This window comes from Microplitis demolitor, chromosome 8, assembly GCF_026212275.2.
Source record: "Microplitis demolitor isolate Queensland-Clemson2020A chromosome 8, iyMicDemo2.1a, whole genome shotgun sequence".
Classification (NCBI taxonomy): domain Eukaryota; kingdom Metazoa; phylum Arthropoda; class Insecta; order Hymenoptera; family Braconidae; genus Microplitis; species Microplitis demolitor.
Window position 1 is genome coordinate 16,793,530 of NC_068552.1, and position 16,341 is coordinate 16,809,870.

Sequence of the window (16,341 nt, forward strand, 5' to 3'; positions counted from 1 at the left end):
TAACTCAAGGTCGTGGGACGACGATTCTCCAGACGTGTGAATCATCTTGACTTGCCAGAAGGCATTTTTACGGTGAATCTTGGTATTTATGATGTTTGGATCATAAACTCTAGATAATATCTTTTGACATGACAACCAAATCGACGACTGTATCTCATTTAAATTTGTATGAATTCACATTCATATTCATATTCATATTCATATTCATATTTATATTATTAAATATATAAATGGATAAACTATTTATCGTAGGAATTAATCCGGCTGATTTGTTCGTGTCCTTTCGTGGACATATCATCGAGAGATGAGTTCTGGCGTTGGTCAGTTTATAGCCAGCCGAGGACTGTGCCTTAGGTACATATATACATGTATGTATTTAAAAAAAAATCTTTTTGTTAGAACGCGAACCTGGGGAACGGTAAGCATCGTTAATAAAGAATACCATAGCACGCATGCCTTCGGCGCGCTCGAGCATCTCGTTATTCGATATTAATAACGAGCAGGACTGGTTCGCGAAGGGGGAGGACCCGAGAGTCAAGAGAGAGATCTGTAATGTAAGAAAAGAGCCAGAGCGGATAAAAGATATTATATGTTATATTATAAAGATTGAGGAAGAGAGAAAGAGTAAAACGGTAGATTCGAATCATTATAATGACTCTGACTAGCTGCTACTGCTCGGACAAATTCCTGCAGTTGAAGAATGAAGCTTGTGCTAGACACTGAAATTCTCAAGATCCTTCCTCATATGACGCCAGCCAGGCATTATAAAATTATAAAAAAAATTTATTTTTAAAAAATTCTCGGATAAATTCTCATCGGCGTCTTCGTGGTCACTTACAGCCAGCGCTCGACAATCATAAGATGTTTCACATCGTCCTGTGTTATTCTTAAGAGCACAATGATCTTCCCCCTGTTAACTTGGCCGTGTTGATCCACACACGTATCCAGAAGGTGCACGGGTCACATTCCACGCGGCATTATTTCCCTCTTGCTCGGTTAGCTCGTTGGTTATGGTTGACTATCAATGCGTGTGGACGAGTGTGTATGTGTGTCTTAACAAAAGCCAATTCTCAAAAAGACTTGCCTCAATCTTTGTCTATAAAATTCCTTCACTAAAAACCGTTGGTCAATAGCATCGTATTTATAACTAATATTCTTTTCCTTTTGATTCTGTTTTATTTTACTTTTTATTTCATTGAAATTTGAAGAATCGATAATCAAGTGAGAAAGACTCTGCTTGTATTCTGATTGAGTATATAATTTTAGTGAAACATTGTAACGTATTGAATAACTAGAAAGAGTCTGTAGTGTTTTAAAGCTCGACGTGAGACTTAATGATGAGCTCGTGGGCCTCAGAAGTACGTAGAGCAAGGGTACTCCCACACTGTACAGCAACAGGGGGTCGCGTGATTTGTGACTGCCCAGAGAAGTCACACAGCGGCTGATATATTTTACGGTCAGTTCTCCACCTCCGCTCAGCTGGTGTATCATCATCACCACTACTACAGCTGCAAAACCTCCCAGTACTATAACACCAGTGTCTTCCGTCATTCTCGCGAGCAGTATACATGTATAAGTGATGAAGAAGAGAAGAGTAAGCAGGAGATAGAATAAGGAAAAGACAGATCAGCCAGCAGCACATTGTGCCACATAGACGGTCAGTCGGCTTTACACGAGGCAACATCGTATTTACATGAGAAAGGAGTCGTAGGCTTTTTGCCGTACGTCTTGCTTCTCTAGAACGCTGTGTAACATCATCACCCCCCATCCGGGATCCCCTCCTGTGTAAACACGGCTCATCATTATCGCCAAGGGAGAGCCTATATATCTCGACGTTAAAGTTGAGCTCTTTACGCTTGTCCCCGTACACTAAATTTCGACACGCTCTTCTCCGCGATACTCGAATCGAATCTACTGCGGGGCTCTGATGCTCCGTCTTGCATTTAACTGTGCACACATCTACTCTTTATAAAGAGATAGAGATAAAAAAAAAAGATAAATGAGAAAAAAATAGAAAGACCGACTGTCCAAAAGACACCACGGTCTGCTGAGCTGTATCAGGCTAGCCGCTCCCTCTTAATTCGACTCGCCCTCCTGAATGTGCGTTTTAACGCGCTGATGATAGCCATCTTCGATTGAAACTATATACATTTATATATACGAGTCCAGGGTGTTCTTTCAATATCGTTATACTCGTTCTTTCACATACATATATTTATTATAAATATACAGCGCTTTTATTCGGACGCATTTATACTCTTAGCGTACACTCAACAACCGACATACATTCGAGTGAATTCAAGAGATCGCGAGAGGTTATACTCAGACGTGGTTGAATAAGAGAGAAATAAGAAATGAAGTAAGGAAGAAATGGAGGTATTATCGGTGGTTATCCAGAGGGCAGACAAGTCCACGTAGAAGACAGTGTTGGAAAGACAGGTTGGTCGCTGCGGGATCTCCGTCGATGTGCATGGGAATGAAAAAAATCAACAAAAAAAAAAAAAAAAAAATACTGAGAGAAAAAAAATAAATAAATAAGAAAAAATAAAGAAAGAAAAGAATGAGGAGAACCTCGAGGGAGAAACGTGCGTGTATATGCACTTGCATTTTGCCTTGGCGCTTTTTTAATGCTTTCATACCCACCGCGAGGAGCTATCGAGGATCTCGCGTCGTAAGTCTAGAACTTTATGTCCGCGCGGCTAACCTTCTCCTTCGCCATCACCCTAACTTACGATAGCCCGACTCACATGCCTTCACTTATTCGCTCCCTCTTATGCAGTGTGTGTTCATACTTAACTCTGTTCTACCACGGGTTTTCTTTTCTTCTTTGGATTTCTACCTTCGCCTGCTTGAGACGTCTACGTCGCCGAGATGCAGCGCCAGAGGAGCTTATCTTCTTACTCTCGCTTCTTTTTTTTTACTTTACTTTACGTTTTTTTTTCTTCAGCTCTTTTCACTTCTCCGAGGCAACGAAATTTTCTTTCAAGCATAAATTCATGTTCTGCCGTCGCCATCTTCCTTAAGTCCACAAAAGCATATTACCTTTTTTGTTTCTTCCAAGTAAAATTCACTTATCTGCAACACAACTGTTACAGTAATTAACAAATGAGTATATTTATAAATATATTCCGATAACGAGACTATTTAAACGCTGGATGATTTGCTTCGGATGATTTAACGTCGTAACAACTTTGTGCAGGACTTAACTGTACGACAGCTAGCACTAGTCGTTAACTCTTGGAATGCAAGTAATCCGCTGATGTTGATACTCCTAACTCCTATATCATGAGTAGTAGTAAGGCGTATGGACTTCTCTCAACTAGTGCTCCTGACTTCTGGGTATGGAGCAATAATTATTACATGAGGCTAGGTCAAGACTCTTAAGCATGGTAATAATTTATAATCTCTATTCATTCTGAAAGCTCAAGTGTCTTCTTTTCTTTATTTCTCTCTCTCTCTCTCTCTCATCTACTTTCTATCTTACTCGTCCTCGCTAGCATCCGCGTCCGCGTTTCATTTGAACCTCCGTCTTTCTCTCGGGATTGAAATAGAAGTAAAACGACGCCGTAGATATCGATATCTCGGGTAAGGCTGGAAGACCAAGAGTAGACTTGCGGATCTCAAGTCAGCCCACTAATGTATATGTAATTGATCTATTGTGCGATGCATTAAGCTTCCCGGGCGAGAGATATACCGAGCCCGACCGACACACAAGGGGAACCACACCACTGCCAGCCAATGAAAATGGATTCTCTTATTAACTCTCTGTGCCAGATTAATTCAATGGAAATTCAATCTCACATTCATTTCACTCTCTTCACTCCATCTATTTTATTTTTTTTATTTTTGCATTTTAAACCACTCAGACATAACACACTTAACTTTATCTGGTTTTTTTTTTTTTGTATTTTTCTCTTACCTCTTACTCCATTTATCAAACACGGAAATCCATTGACGATTATTTACTTTACACTCAATAAAGTCGTGGTCGTTATTACAGCATACAGCAAACGAGAAATACCAAACCACCACTTCCGGGTGGAGTGCCAGTGTGGCATAATCACAAGTTTCTTGTCGTCACGTCACTTCGCATGACCATCGTCCTCACCTCAAATACAACGCGTCTGCCCTCGTAAAACAGCAACACACAACCCCTCTTCCGCCACTCATCGAGTTATATCACGCGGTTTACCACAGTCGGGCCATTGACATATTTTGACTTAGCTCGTTGAGCAATTTACGTGCCCTCTCTTTCTCTCTTCATCATCATCACTATCACCATTGCCATTACTATTACTATTATTAGTGGCATTTATTTTTTTATTCCCTACGCCCTAAAAGCCAGCAAATTTAACTTCCTTCTTGTGGTTTAACTTTAAATTGGCCCAAAAACAAGTGCGGCAGATCGGCCCTTCCCCAAGGATGACAATTATCAGATATTTCGCATGTGCACAAATCGGCAGTGATTGTTGCCGTGTGGCACCAGATGGCTGTAATTGTCGGAGGAAGTTACAGAATTGCGTTTAAGTAAACTTCACCTGTGGGCGAAATGTCCAACCGACTGTTGTTCCTTGAATTTTAATCGTTCATTAATTTAAATTAATGCCACGCAGACAACTCCTCCACTGATCCTATAACTCTTTTCTTTCATTATTTTATTTTAATTTATTCTCCGTATGAATATAATGGAAAATTGCATCCCGTATAATGTTCGCCATACACAATACAATATAGGGGAGGCCGGGGCACGACGGCCCACCCGGGGCACAGCGGCCCACTCCAAAAATTTTGTCAAAAAATAAATTTAATTTTTTTTAGTTAAGTAGCGAAATCCGGGGCAAAATGGACCATCAAAAAACTTTTTCCATAAAACATTGTTGATAAAAATTTTTTTTTCAAAAATATATTGATAAAATTTTTTTTTTTTTTAATTTTATGATAAAAATGATTTGATAAGAATTTTTTTCAAAAAAATTAAAATTTGTCAAACCACAATCAAGTAATTTCTAATCTAAAATATAACAAAAACTTTTGGGATTAAAAATTATACAGCAACTTAAAAAATAAGAATATTTTGTATTAATCAACAAATTTTAAATTATTTTAAGAATAATTATAACAAATAACAATTTTTATAATTGATAAATTTTTAAACACTTAGCTTCCTAAAAATATTTAAACAATTAAATAAAAAAATTCAATTAATTATTTTGAGAATAGTTATAACAAATAACAATTTTTATAATTAATAAATCTTTAAATACTTAGCTTCCTAAAAATATTCAAACAATTAAATAAAAAAATTCAATTAATTATTTTGAGAATAGTTATAACAAATAACAATTTTTATAATTAATAAATCTTTAAATACTTGGCTTCCTAAAAATATTTAAACAATTAAATAAAAAAAATACAATTAATTATTTTAAGAGTAATTATAACAAAGAACAATTTTTATAATTGATAAATCTTTAAACACTTAGCTTTCTAAAAATATTTAAACAATTAAATAAAAAAATACAATTAATTATTTTCACAGTAATCACAGGTATATTCATCTGAAAAATCTTCCTCAATACTTGCACAGGAATCGTGAGACCACATTTTGCAGTTATTGCACTGAATCCATGATTCCTTTGATTCAGAATAGAGTCCATTACAATACAGGCAATGGCAATCACTGTCTTCTTTTTGAGAACTTTTTTTTTTTTTAATTTTTGGAGCTTTGTTTTTATTAGTGACTTTTTCTGCTATTATATTTTTTATTTTTTGATTATTTTTTTTTTCTTCCAACTCATCACGGTATTGTTTACTGGTTAAAATCCTCGTCACACCTCGACGTCGTTTTTTTGGCGGGGAGTCTCTTGATGGCAATGGCTTGATGTCGTAAGGTGTTACATAAAACTTCGATGTGTTTTGTCTCATCGTTGCTTTGGATGATGCAGCAGTTTTAGTGATATTTTCAGTAAGAGATTTTTCCATCTCTTCATCGGAGCTTTCGTCAATAATTTGTGGTCTAAAGTACCTAGATGGGGGCCTCAACGATGGTTTACCAGTGGAGGTGGAGGCAATTGGAATAATTACTGGCTCTTCAAGTTGTTGTTGCAGTTCAGGTTTTTCTGGCTCTTGCTGTCTAAGCTCTTGTTGCTCAAGTTGCTGCTGTTCAGGTTGTTGCTCGGGTTCAGGTCCTTCAATAAAATCTGTCTTGCACAAATCACTCAGACTTTGGGTCAGATTTTCTAGTGATTGTTCTTCAGGTGGTTTGTTGCTATTGGTAGTGTCGGCAGGAGCAAAATCTTTTGAGTCAAAAATATCTGGATTCATTGGGTAAATTCCAGTTTTTCGGAAACCATTTATTATAGTTTCAGGCTTTGCTGCTTTATTTAATGCATTACTGAACAGCATTGGCAGAACTTCAGGCGTGACGACTCTTCCTGGGTGCTCTGATAACCATTTTTTTACTTCTTGCTCATAATAAGAAGATATTGGTTTCATTACACTGACATCCAATGGTTGTAAACGGTGAGTGCAATGAGGTGGCAAGCAAAGAATTACAACGTGATGATCACGAGCGTAGTCAATCACATCTAAATTGTTAGTGTGTGTCGTATGCCCATCCAAAATCAGCAGCACTGGATCTTCAGAAGTTGGCTTAACCTGGTCAACAAACCATTGGAACCACTGCAAGAAGAGATCATGTTGCATCCAGCCACTGGAATGACAAAGCCCCCAACTTCCTGGGATTGTATTATTCAACAAGTTGGGTTTCATACGCTTACGAGGAAAAATGAACAATGGTGGTAAAAATTGTCCTGAAGCTGAAACACAAAGCTCCATTGTCACATTTTTACCTCGCTCAGCTGACGTTAAAATTCCAACTTGTTTTTTTCCTTTCTCAACAATGATTTTCCCGTGAGTTTTTGGGACACTACTACAGCCAGTTTCATCTACGTTAAAAATACGATGAGGAAGTAGATTGTATTTTTCCATAATCTGTTTTAGTAAGTTAAAAAAATTTTGAATGACAATCCGATTGAAACCAGCTGCCCGTGCTGCTGATGTGCTTTCAGGTTTGCGTAACGATAAGGTGGGGTTACGTTTCAAAAATCCTTGCAGCCAATCTTCTCCAGCTACTCCATTTACAAATGGATGTTTAATTTGATTTTTTTCAGCGAGCTGATAAGCGAGGATTCTCACCTCGAAGCTTGATAATCCAAATAATCGACTTTCTAAATCTTTTAAATAACTGACAAGTTCGGATTCTTGCACAGGACTAAAAACTGGAGTAAACTTTCTGGGTAGCCCTACAATAAAAATTTTAGTTTATAATTATTTTCTTCGATTAAATTACACAGTAAAAAATTTTACGTTATTATTGCGTCAAAAAATTAATCCATTAAAGTTAGCAGTCGCTTGACAATTTTTTAATTTTTTTTAATAAATTAATTTACTCCAAAAAATTATTCCTAAAAAATTGGATTTTTTATTTTTTTTATTTTCTAAATGTCAATTTTCTTTTCTCATTTTTTTTTTTTTTTGACAATTTATTTGTTAAAAAAATTCTTAAAATTATAAAATATGTGCTAAATTAATTCTCATCAAAGAATTTTGTGTTAAAAATTTTTATGTTAAATATTTAGCATAAAAATTTTTTGACGCATTGATGCAAAATTTTTTACTGTGTATTAATAAAATAATTGTTTTAGATTCTCAATACCTTTCGATGATACAAACTCTATATCATTGTTTAATTTATAAAAATTGGATCGGCGTCTCAGAGTGGTTTTTGGTACTCCAAACGCTTTTGAAGCAGCAAGATATCCCATCTCTCCTTGGTTAACTGCTTCGATAGCTTTTGCCATAGCCAATTCATTCCATGACATATGAGTATTTTTTGATTTATAATTGCGCACCATTTTTTATTTTAGAAAATATGAGAAGTAAAATTAAAATTGTAAAATTTACCGCCGAACTGTAGTGAACCTCCAACACAAATATAGTCATATGATGTACAACTCCATATTTATTTTCAACATTTACAACGCCACTTAGCGACTGTTTCAAAAACTTTACCGACCGTTGATGTCATCAACCAATCGTTTGGCGGTACTTTTAAATTTACATCGTACGGAATTAAAATTTTTTCTGAGTTTCAAATAGAAAATCTTTGTAATTTAATTTTTTTCTAAACAAAGAAAGTGAAAAGGGGTGGGGGAAGTTAAAAAATAATAACTATCATTTCAAAATGTTTTTTTTTTAAATTAGAATAAATGAATAATATTAAAAAAGAAAAAAATTTTTGGTAATATTTTTTTTTTTTAATTATTCTCCAGAAGTGGGCCGTTGTGCCCCAGAAAAAAAAAATTTTTTTTTTGTGGGTTTTGACCAAATTATCATATATTCCCTCAAGATAAGGCACAAGAAAATTTTTTAGATGATCAATAGTAGCTAGAAATAATAACTCGCTTAAGTGGGCCGCTATGCCCCGGTCTCCCCTAATAATAAACCCGGAAATAAATTCTTGGACCGCACCCCGCTGTGTGACTAATTGTCTCGGTGCGCTGTACGAGATTGCCTAATTATTAGCTCCCAGCGATTTCAATCTCGAATATACTGAAATATCATACACTACATACATACATATATATGTGAATATGTATATAGAAAACATCGAGATGGGCCTTGACCGATGACCTCGACGAAAGGATCTACTCCTTCGTCGGATGAATGCTCGCTCTATCAATCATATCAGGATATACAACATCAACTAGATATATATTTATATGTACATGTAGAAATGAAATGTACGTAATATTCATAAGAATAATATATCTTTAGTAACGGGCAATGAGAGTTAGCGAGGGGTCGCGTGCGTGCTGCACCTTCAAGAAAACTATTATCTCCCTGATTATTATGATTGCATGACTGTGAAATTGCAGACGGGCGATGAACGCGAGCAATATAGTCGAAAAGAGAGAGGAGAGCGTATAGGGGAACTACTGGTTACAATGTGCATGTACAGTAACAAATGTTTGCATGACTTGGTGAGTTCCTGAAGAATCGTAACTAGCTTTTGGTGATTGTTGCTAGGCCTTTACTGATGGGATGGATGTATGTGTGGATTAAAGAGGTGAAGGAGGTTACGTGGAGGCAGCATATAGCGGCAAAGGATAAAAGATAGAAGGAGAAAATACCACGTGGTGTCTTCCCACGTCAGTGTGAGTGACAGCCGGCGAGCTCACTTGACAGCCGCAAGGACGGAAGGACGAGTGAATCTACAGACCGGTGGCTTGTGTTTTATTCAAGCCTGACGAACAATTACTAAACTCTTAGGTTCTCTGTCTTTGATAGACGCACGCATCTGCACATGCATCGGTGCTGTGCAGCAATATGTGTGTATACATGCTGGTTTACAGAGGCGCAGGATGCACCCGAGCAGGATAAGTCATCGGAGATAATTACGACACCAACGATGCGAGACCACCGACGGCTTCCTCTCCTCTATGCTTCTTTGTGATTATCTTGATTGCAGATCCGGCCGCGGATACTAACGATACTTAGATTTAAATCTACAATAAAGAAAAGCTAAAAGAATTAATGAAAATTTTACCTATTATTAATAGGGTTTATTTTTACCAAACTATTTTTTATTTTTTTATTTCAAGAGTTTGGAAATTAGTTCTTTTGTGGAATTGAGTGAGTGAGCGAAAGGGAATGTGACAAAAATTTTTTTATTTTTATTAGACTTTTGTCCTGACGAAACGCGTGTCAGACTTGTTGGAAAATTCGTTCGGACGACATTAGCATTTTCTATTCACCAGCTCATACTTGGTTGTCGTGATGATAATAAAGAACCGAACGTCGGTGTATAGTTAGGTGAGTGTAAGTACATGAGCGTTGAAAAATAAAAAAAAACGTAAAAAAAACCTCATCCCCGTTCTTACGTCTCACCAGATCTCCATCCTTAAACTTCCCCGGTACTCCCACATCGCATTCTTCTATTTCATTGTCGAGAAAACCAATTTCCTGGTACCTAAATTACGCGCTGGCGAAAAAAGCTGCCTCTCTCTCTCTTTTACTTTTCTCTCTCTCTCTCGTTTTCGCTCACTCACACTCACTCCTCTGGGTGCACTCCCACTGGCAACCCCCCGCTGTAATAACGCAAGTTTCCTACCTCACATCTACTCTACACTAGTGAGAGCCCGGTGTATGCCAGCAGAGTGAGGGCGCACCAATGAGGGGATGAGAGAGAGGTGAGAGCGCGAGCTGCGCAAAAACGTTAATTTGAAAACGTCACAGTTTAATTTAAAATTACGTAAGTAGGGGGTTCTCTCGCTCCTTCCTATCTGTCTTCTCTCTTGCTCACCCCGTGCTCTTTACTTTCTCCACTCGCGACTTCTTTTTTTGCCCGCTTCGTCCGTCTTTTTTTAATTTCATTTTTTTACGTAATTGGAGTAATCTTATAGCCAAAGTCATAGATCTTTTTTGCATTACAGTATCATTCATGTACACATATATTTATATTTATATTTTTATGTTTGCTTGGATTTATGTATTATAAACAAGAGAGATTAGTTCTTACGAAATCCATTTATGAGAGACTTAAAAAGAAAGAGCCCTTAATTCTGAGAATCAACGTCGTTACTCACGATCTTTGTCGTCGATAAAGAGTGAACGAGGTTGCGCATAATGCTAACCGTCAGGTCGTTCATCTCACAAGTTATATATCGTCTTTGCCCATCGACGTCTTTCAAACGCGTGTTACGCGTCCGATTACTTCCAATAAATTATTACTATTATTGTCATTATTTTTTATTCTTATTCTAGTTATTCTTAACAATCCCTATTCCGCGAATATATCTACATCGAAATAACGATCAATTAAACTCTTCATTCAACGACATCTTGGGAGAATTTTCGTATCACTAAATTAGAAATTCAATTTCAACTTATTGAATATTAAATTTTATCATGTCAAAATGTGATGTGCCATTAAAACTCGATCGAGTATATTAAAATACTTTCAGAGATACTTGATTGTAATTTTAATTTGAAGTTGACTTTAATAATTTTGTAGTAAAAGAAGTAAATGGACTAAATGTAAAATCAATGCTCAGTGGTTATAATTAGTGAGCTTTTAAATTTTTCATGCAACTGATATTCAAAAATATATATTATATGAGTATAATTAATTAATTCGTTTGGGTACGAACCGTTGGAAAGTGATAGCCAAAGCAAACATGTTCTTTATCCTGAGCTTGAGATCTCATCTCGTTGGTGGCCCTCCAGGGTTACTTACTCGGCAAACCAGTTTTCATATTTCTCGCGGGGCGCGATAAATTTGCAACGAAACACAACTGAAGGCACACGACATAAGTCTCGGAGTTTCTTACTTACACACCACCGGAGGCGTTTTAATTCCGGCGTGTACCTCGACATTTTTACACTAACGAATCTTGGGCATTGGTCTGCAACAATAAATAACAAATAATTAACATAATAAAATATTAAATATCAATAAAAATATTATCAGCACTCATACCATTAGTTTTAAAAGTACATTATTAATAAATATATTTTTTCTGTTTCAGGTGAGTAAAAAAATTCAGCTGACATAAAATCTGACAAAACCTATCCGCGGAATTTTCGGTAAGCTCTTTGATTTCAATCTCCTATACGTCACAACTGGGTATCCATCGGCCGAATATATCTCTGCAGAAAAACAAAAGAAAGGAAAAAATAAAGGGAAGAAACTAAAATATAAGACTTGATGGCCGGCAAAGAAGGATTTATGGGGAGAGGAACGAAAAAAATAAAGTAAAAAAAATCCCTACTTGTCTGTCGACTTAGAGAAGCGGAAAAGACTGACCGGAAGAGGTGCTTTCTTACTGACCACTGGCTCCTCAAAACAAGGCTTTTTCTATTACGTACTACACAGCAAATCGATCAGCTATTTTCGCCTTATAACTTTTATCCCTCTGTTTTTCCGTTGTCTCAAGAGACTCTACATCATAGTTTACTCACTATTACCTTAATAGTTCAAAAAAAAAAAAAATAATAATAATATAATAACGTGTAAAAAAGTTTGGGAAGGCTTCTTAGTTTCTCTATTTCCGCGTCAATACTTTCTTTTTATATTTATATATACATATATAATAATAATCATTAATATAAATATCGTACCTAGACAATTATAAGTTGAATATAACGATCACTGTACATGTATACATAACAATGAATGACTTGACAAAATAACCGATGACATGTTGCGGAAACGATCACCAGCACGTACGGAAATGGCGCTTCGACAGTGCTGCGACGATGCGTGGAAACAATATTCCATGGTCAACCACTATTCTCTCTCACTCTTACTCTTTCTGAATATCTATGTAGATATATAGATATGTGTATCAATATATCGCGAAATGGTACAATGATCGTTTAATCGGCCGTGTATCAAACAATTGCCGTTCAATATCTATTTCAATCTTTCTCGCTTACACTCATTCATCCTCATATGTTGTATCTGAAACAACAGTACCGCGTCGAGCAGTTTAAATTCACCGAAGCTCGTCGCTTCGTCTTCCGCAGAGACAAATAGCGCGTTACGGTTTCGCGAGCATTTGATTGTCCGTGCTATTATGACTGACGTTTTCGCGGTTCTGTCCAGTACCCGATGGTGCACAAGAGTCTACTCAATACAGTGCATAGCACATAGTTCTGTATAGAGTCAACGAATAATAGTAATATATAGATAAATTATTGTCCATTAAACTTGACAATAACCCAGTGGTAGTTGGCCAACTCGCTGTACTCGAAAATTATGAGAAATTACAAAACGGATTGTCAGCTCTTCCGACTGCTCTATCGTCAAATGACGACAACAAAACATCGTCACATATCGACGATATTTATCATTATTGATGGATAACTTTATATATACATATATATGTGTAATATCAATTGTATCGTAATCTTTTGGTCTATGATGAATTAGCTGCGCGCAATTGCTTCAGAATATCCGACGGATTTGCTAAACATACTCACGTACAAAGTTAACCATTTTGGATTATCATACTTCGCTATATATATATGTATATGTATATATATATATGTACAAGGATATGTATGTGTGTTGTATATATGCGAATGTGTTTTATGGTTTCGCTTGCGCGAGTTGAATACGCAGATCGACGATGATTCAAAGATATTTATGGGGTGCGGACAAGAGTTGGTGAGAGGGCAAAATTACACTGGCTTCGATGCATCACGATTTTTCTTTTTATACAATCCGTGTATCTATATATACATATAAAATGTATTTACTTATATATATAGAGAGTACGGAAGATTCGAAAGATCTTTTGCGCACGCACGGACAACGGTAAATCATATTAAAGTTGTATCACTGGCGATTTTTCAGCTCCATATTGTGGAAATCGTTTGATAAATCATCCTCGGCGTAAATATAAGCAAATTCCAGCAAAGAGGTAAAACAGCGAGTCAAAAAATTTTGACTGTTATGATGAAAAAAAAAAAAAATGAATGAATAAATAATAATATTAGTAAAAAAAAAAGGTGACGAGAAATGGCAAGAGAGGTCGAATGGGAGAGTTCTTTTATCGACATTTTGATACAAAATGGCTCTTCGCGACAGGGAGTCGCCGCGTAATCTCTCTCGATTCAAATTAACACACGCAGCGCTCAACGGGCGGTCCATGGCACGCTATATAGGAGAGATAATATCATAGCCGTACGTTTTGCTCGATTCAGTTCGACCTTAACTCCACTTCTCTGTCCTGTTCGGTTTTAAAGCCCACCGGTGAGAAGAGACTTCTCCCTGTCATCGTTTTATATTCTATTCCCACTTCATCTTCACTCTCGCTTCAATGACCTTTTTCCTCTTTTATTTTTTTTCCTTCGTTCGTTAAATTACCAACGCAATGTGGATCTTCGATGAAAATAAAATTTACATAATCGAAAATTTTAGATGAATACGCGGTAATCTCATGCTGATCTCAAGAAATTTTTTTCCCAAGATTATTTTCCGCAGATACGTTATATTAAATAATAAATTATATTAGATTTTATGTTACAAAGTAGAGTAGAGTTAAGTCTCCGAGGGAAAATCTTAAATCCCTTGGCGTATATTTAATTATCAAGATAAGTCAGACATTATTTATATGTATATATCTTAGACACTATTTCTACAGAGTCGGACTCTATCTTATGTTTCTCAGACAATGGCAACAATGCCAGCATACCGACACGAGACAAAGTCGCGTGCTCTTCAAATACAACCGCGAAACAATGTTTATATAAATCTTGACACTCAGCTTGTTTCTTTCATACTTTGCTTTGCACTTTATTATTTCTCGCCTACATTCCATATCTCCGTAGACTAGTAACTCAAATGTGAGAAAACTTAAACGTATGTGATCGCGTAAATATTTTTTTCCTCGCTATTTATTTACTTGTTATTGTTTTTTTTTTTTTTTTTTTTTTTTTTTTTTTGCTGCATCTTCATTGTGCTTCAACACTTTTGCAGACTGGATAAAAGCTTTGTTAGAAAATGTAGTGAATTTTTTTGTAAAAAGAATGTCAGAAGAGCATAAACCTGTCGATAAGCCCGCTGACCCAACTTGTAATTTTGTCACATAGAAATAATACGTCGCCGGAGGGAAAAAATAAAATAAGAGAATCATAAAAAAAATTTTTCCATCTAAAATGGAAAATTTCAGCAACGCGAAAAAATGAAATAGCAGAAATAAATAATAAAAAAAAGTTAAAAAATAAAATTGAGAAAAGAATGCGAAGCTTGGATATTTCAGAGAGAAAACGAAAATGAAAGGGAAGAAAAGCTGGTAAAGGAATATAAGGGAGAGTAAGATAGCAGAGAATTCTCCTCTGGTGATGTGCGCGGGCGCCTCTGTCGGGGTTATATGGAAATGTTGGTCAAATATATCATTCTGGCTTGACAGTGCAATTCTCTTATCTGCCGTGCGCCGCCTGCCGCTACCCCCAAACCATCCAGGGTTTTCGGGGAGAGGACTAGACTGGCTTGGGAACAGGGACGGGGTGAAAGCGTCCGATAGAGGATCTGCAAACACGCTGCCTCCGACCCTCGATCCTCATCCTCATTCACCTCCACCCTATTTCTCTCTCGTCTTGTTTCTCCGACCTCTATCTCTTCGTGTTCCATCCCTTTTTCGTCCAACACAATGACGAACTGCCGACAAAATAGAGACCAGAATCCTCCTCGAGGTTTTTAAAAACAAAAGCTTCAAATATTGCACCTGTGCACAATTATTTTAATTTTAATCATAACTTTCCACCGTAAATATTATTTCAATCTAAATTTGTTTATTATTAACGTTCGGCCAAATAAACTCATCGGTATACAAAAATAGTTATATTTAATCGTGTTTTCCAAGTGGAAAGTTTTTGACACGTGCAGACACACGTTCGTCTAAACGAATATCGTTAAAGGGTGTTCACGTGTACGTTAAATTTTGTAGATTTGGAATTCTCTAGGGTAACTATTATTCATTTTACTTTCATCTTTTCTATATTATTGTGTATTTGTATATGCATATATGTGCGTATATTTATTTCGTAATCGGCAAATATATAATATATATATATATATATATATATAATGAAGCTAATCCAGCTTGTATATCCTCAATAACCTTGCGTGGCGTATTGTATAGCTGGTATTTGCAAAGAGAACGTGGATCGAGCGACGGATAAACCGTGTCGACGGGCACGCAGGCACGTCCATCAATCAGAGCTGAACGCGAGCGAGACGGTTTCTGCAATAAAATTACGATCGGCCATTGCCGTACCCAAAAGGTTTGTCGTTACCAAAAAATAAAAAAAATTTTTCTTTTTTTACGAATTTTTTCGTTATACCCTCGAACGTTTATTTTCCCCTTTGGTGAATACATCCAATCATTTTTCCTCGGGCCATTTTCCGGATAAAATTGGTGAGCCGGGGAATGAGAGATAAATAAAACGAGGAAATAAACGTCTTTTCTTTATTGAAGAAAGATCAACTTTTATCAGCTGCTCCGTATCTTTACTTTTTTTTTGCTATCCTGTGTACCGACTCCAATCGTCCTATAATTGCTTTCTCTTACTAAGATTCGGAGATCCAACTGCTTTTTTTATTGTGTTCGTCGTACTTATGGTCCTGTCAACGGGACCAAAAGTCGCGCAGAAAATTTAGCGAGATAAGAGAAAAAGAGAAAGAGAGAGTGATCACCGAAAGAACTGCAATGAGGGGTAACAGTAAAGACTTTTTCGTTCGTATATTTTCCGTCTTCGTCTCTACGAGTA

General features: G+C 36.5%; 2 protein-coding genes across 6 annotated transcripts in view; one reads left to right on the forward strand and one right to left on the reverse strand.

Moving 5' to 3' along the window:
• The window catches only part of LOC103578861 (homeobox protein homothorax), a 262,266-nt gene that overhangs the window by 215,162 nt on the left and 30,763 nt on the right, over positions 1-16,341 (forward strand). The gene's annotated exons all lie outside the window — the stretch shown is intronic.
• LOC128668488 (uncharacterized) lies at positions 5,384-8,206 on the reverse strand. The gene is made up of 2 exons (XM_053741609.1): positions 7,718-8,206; positions 5,384-7,304 (listed from the first exon to the last, which is right to left on the reverse strand). The coding sequence occupies exons 1-2, from the start codon at positions 7,914-7,916 to the stop codon at positions 5,524-5,526; spliced, it is 1,980 nt and encodes a 659-aa protein (XP_053597584.1). The 5' UTR covers positions 7,917-8,206; the 3' UTR covers positions 5,384-5,523.

Coding starts and splice junctions, on each gene's coding strand:
- LOC128668488 (XM_053741609.1), bottom strand. CDS start 7,916: ATGGTGCGCAATTATAAATCAAAAAATACTCATATGTCATGGAATGAA. Junction 7,305..7,717: donor AGAGTTTGTATCATCGAAAG/GTATTGAGAATC, acceptor TTTTTATTGTAG/GGCTACCCAGAAAGTTTACT.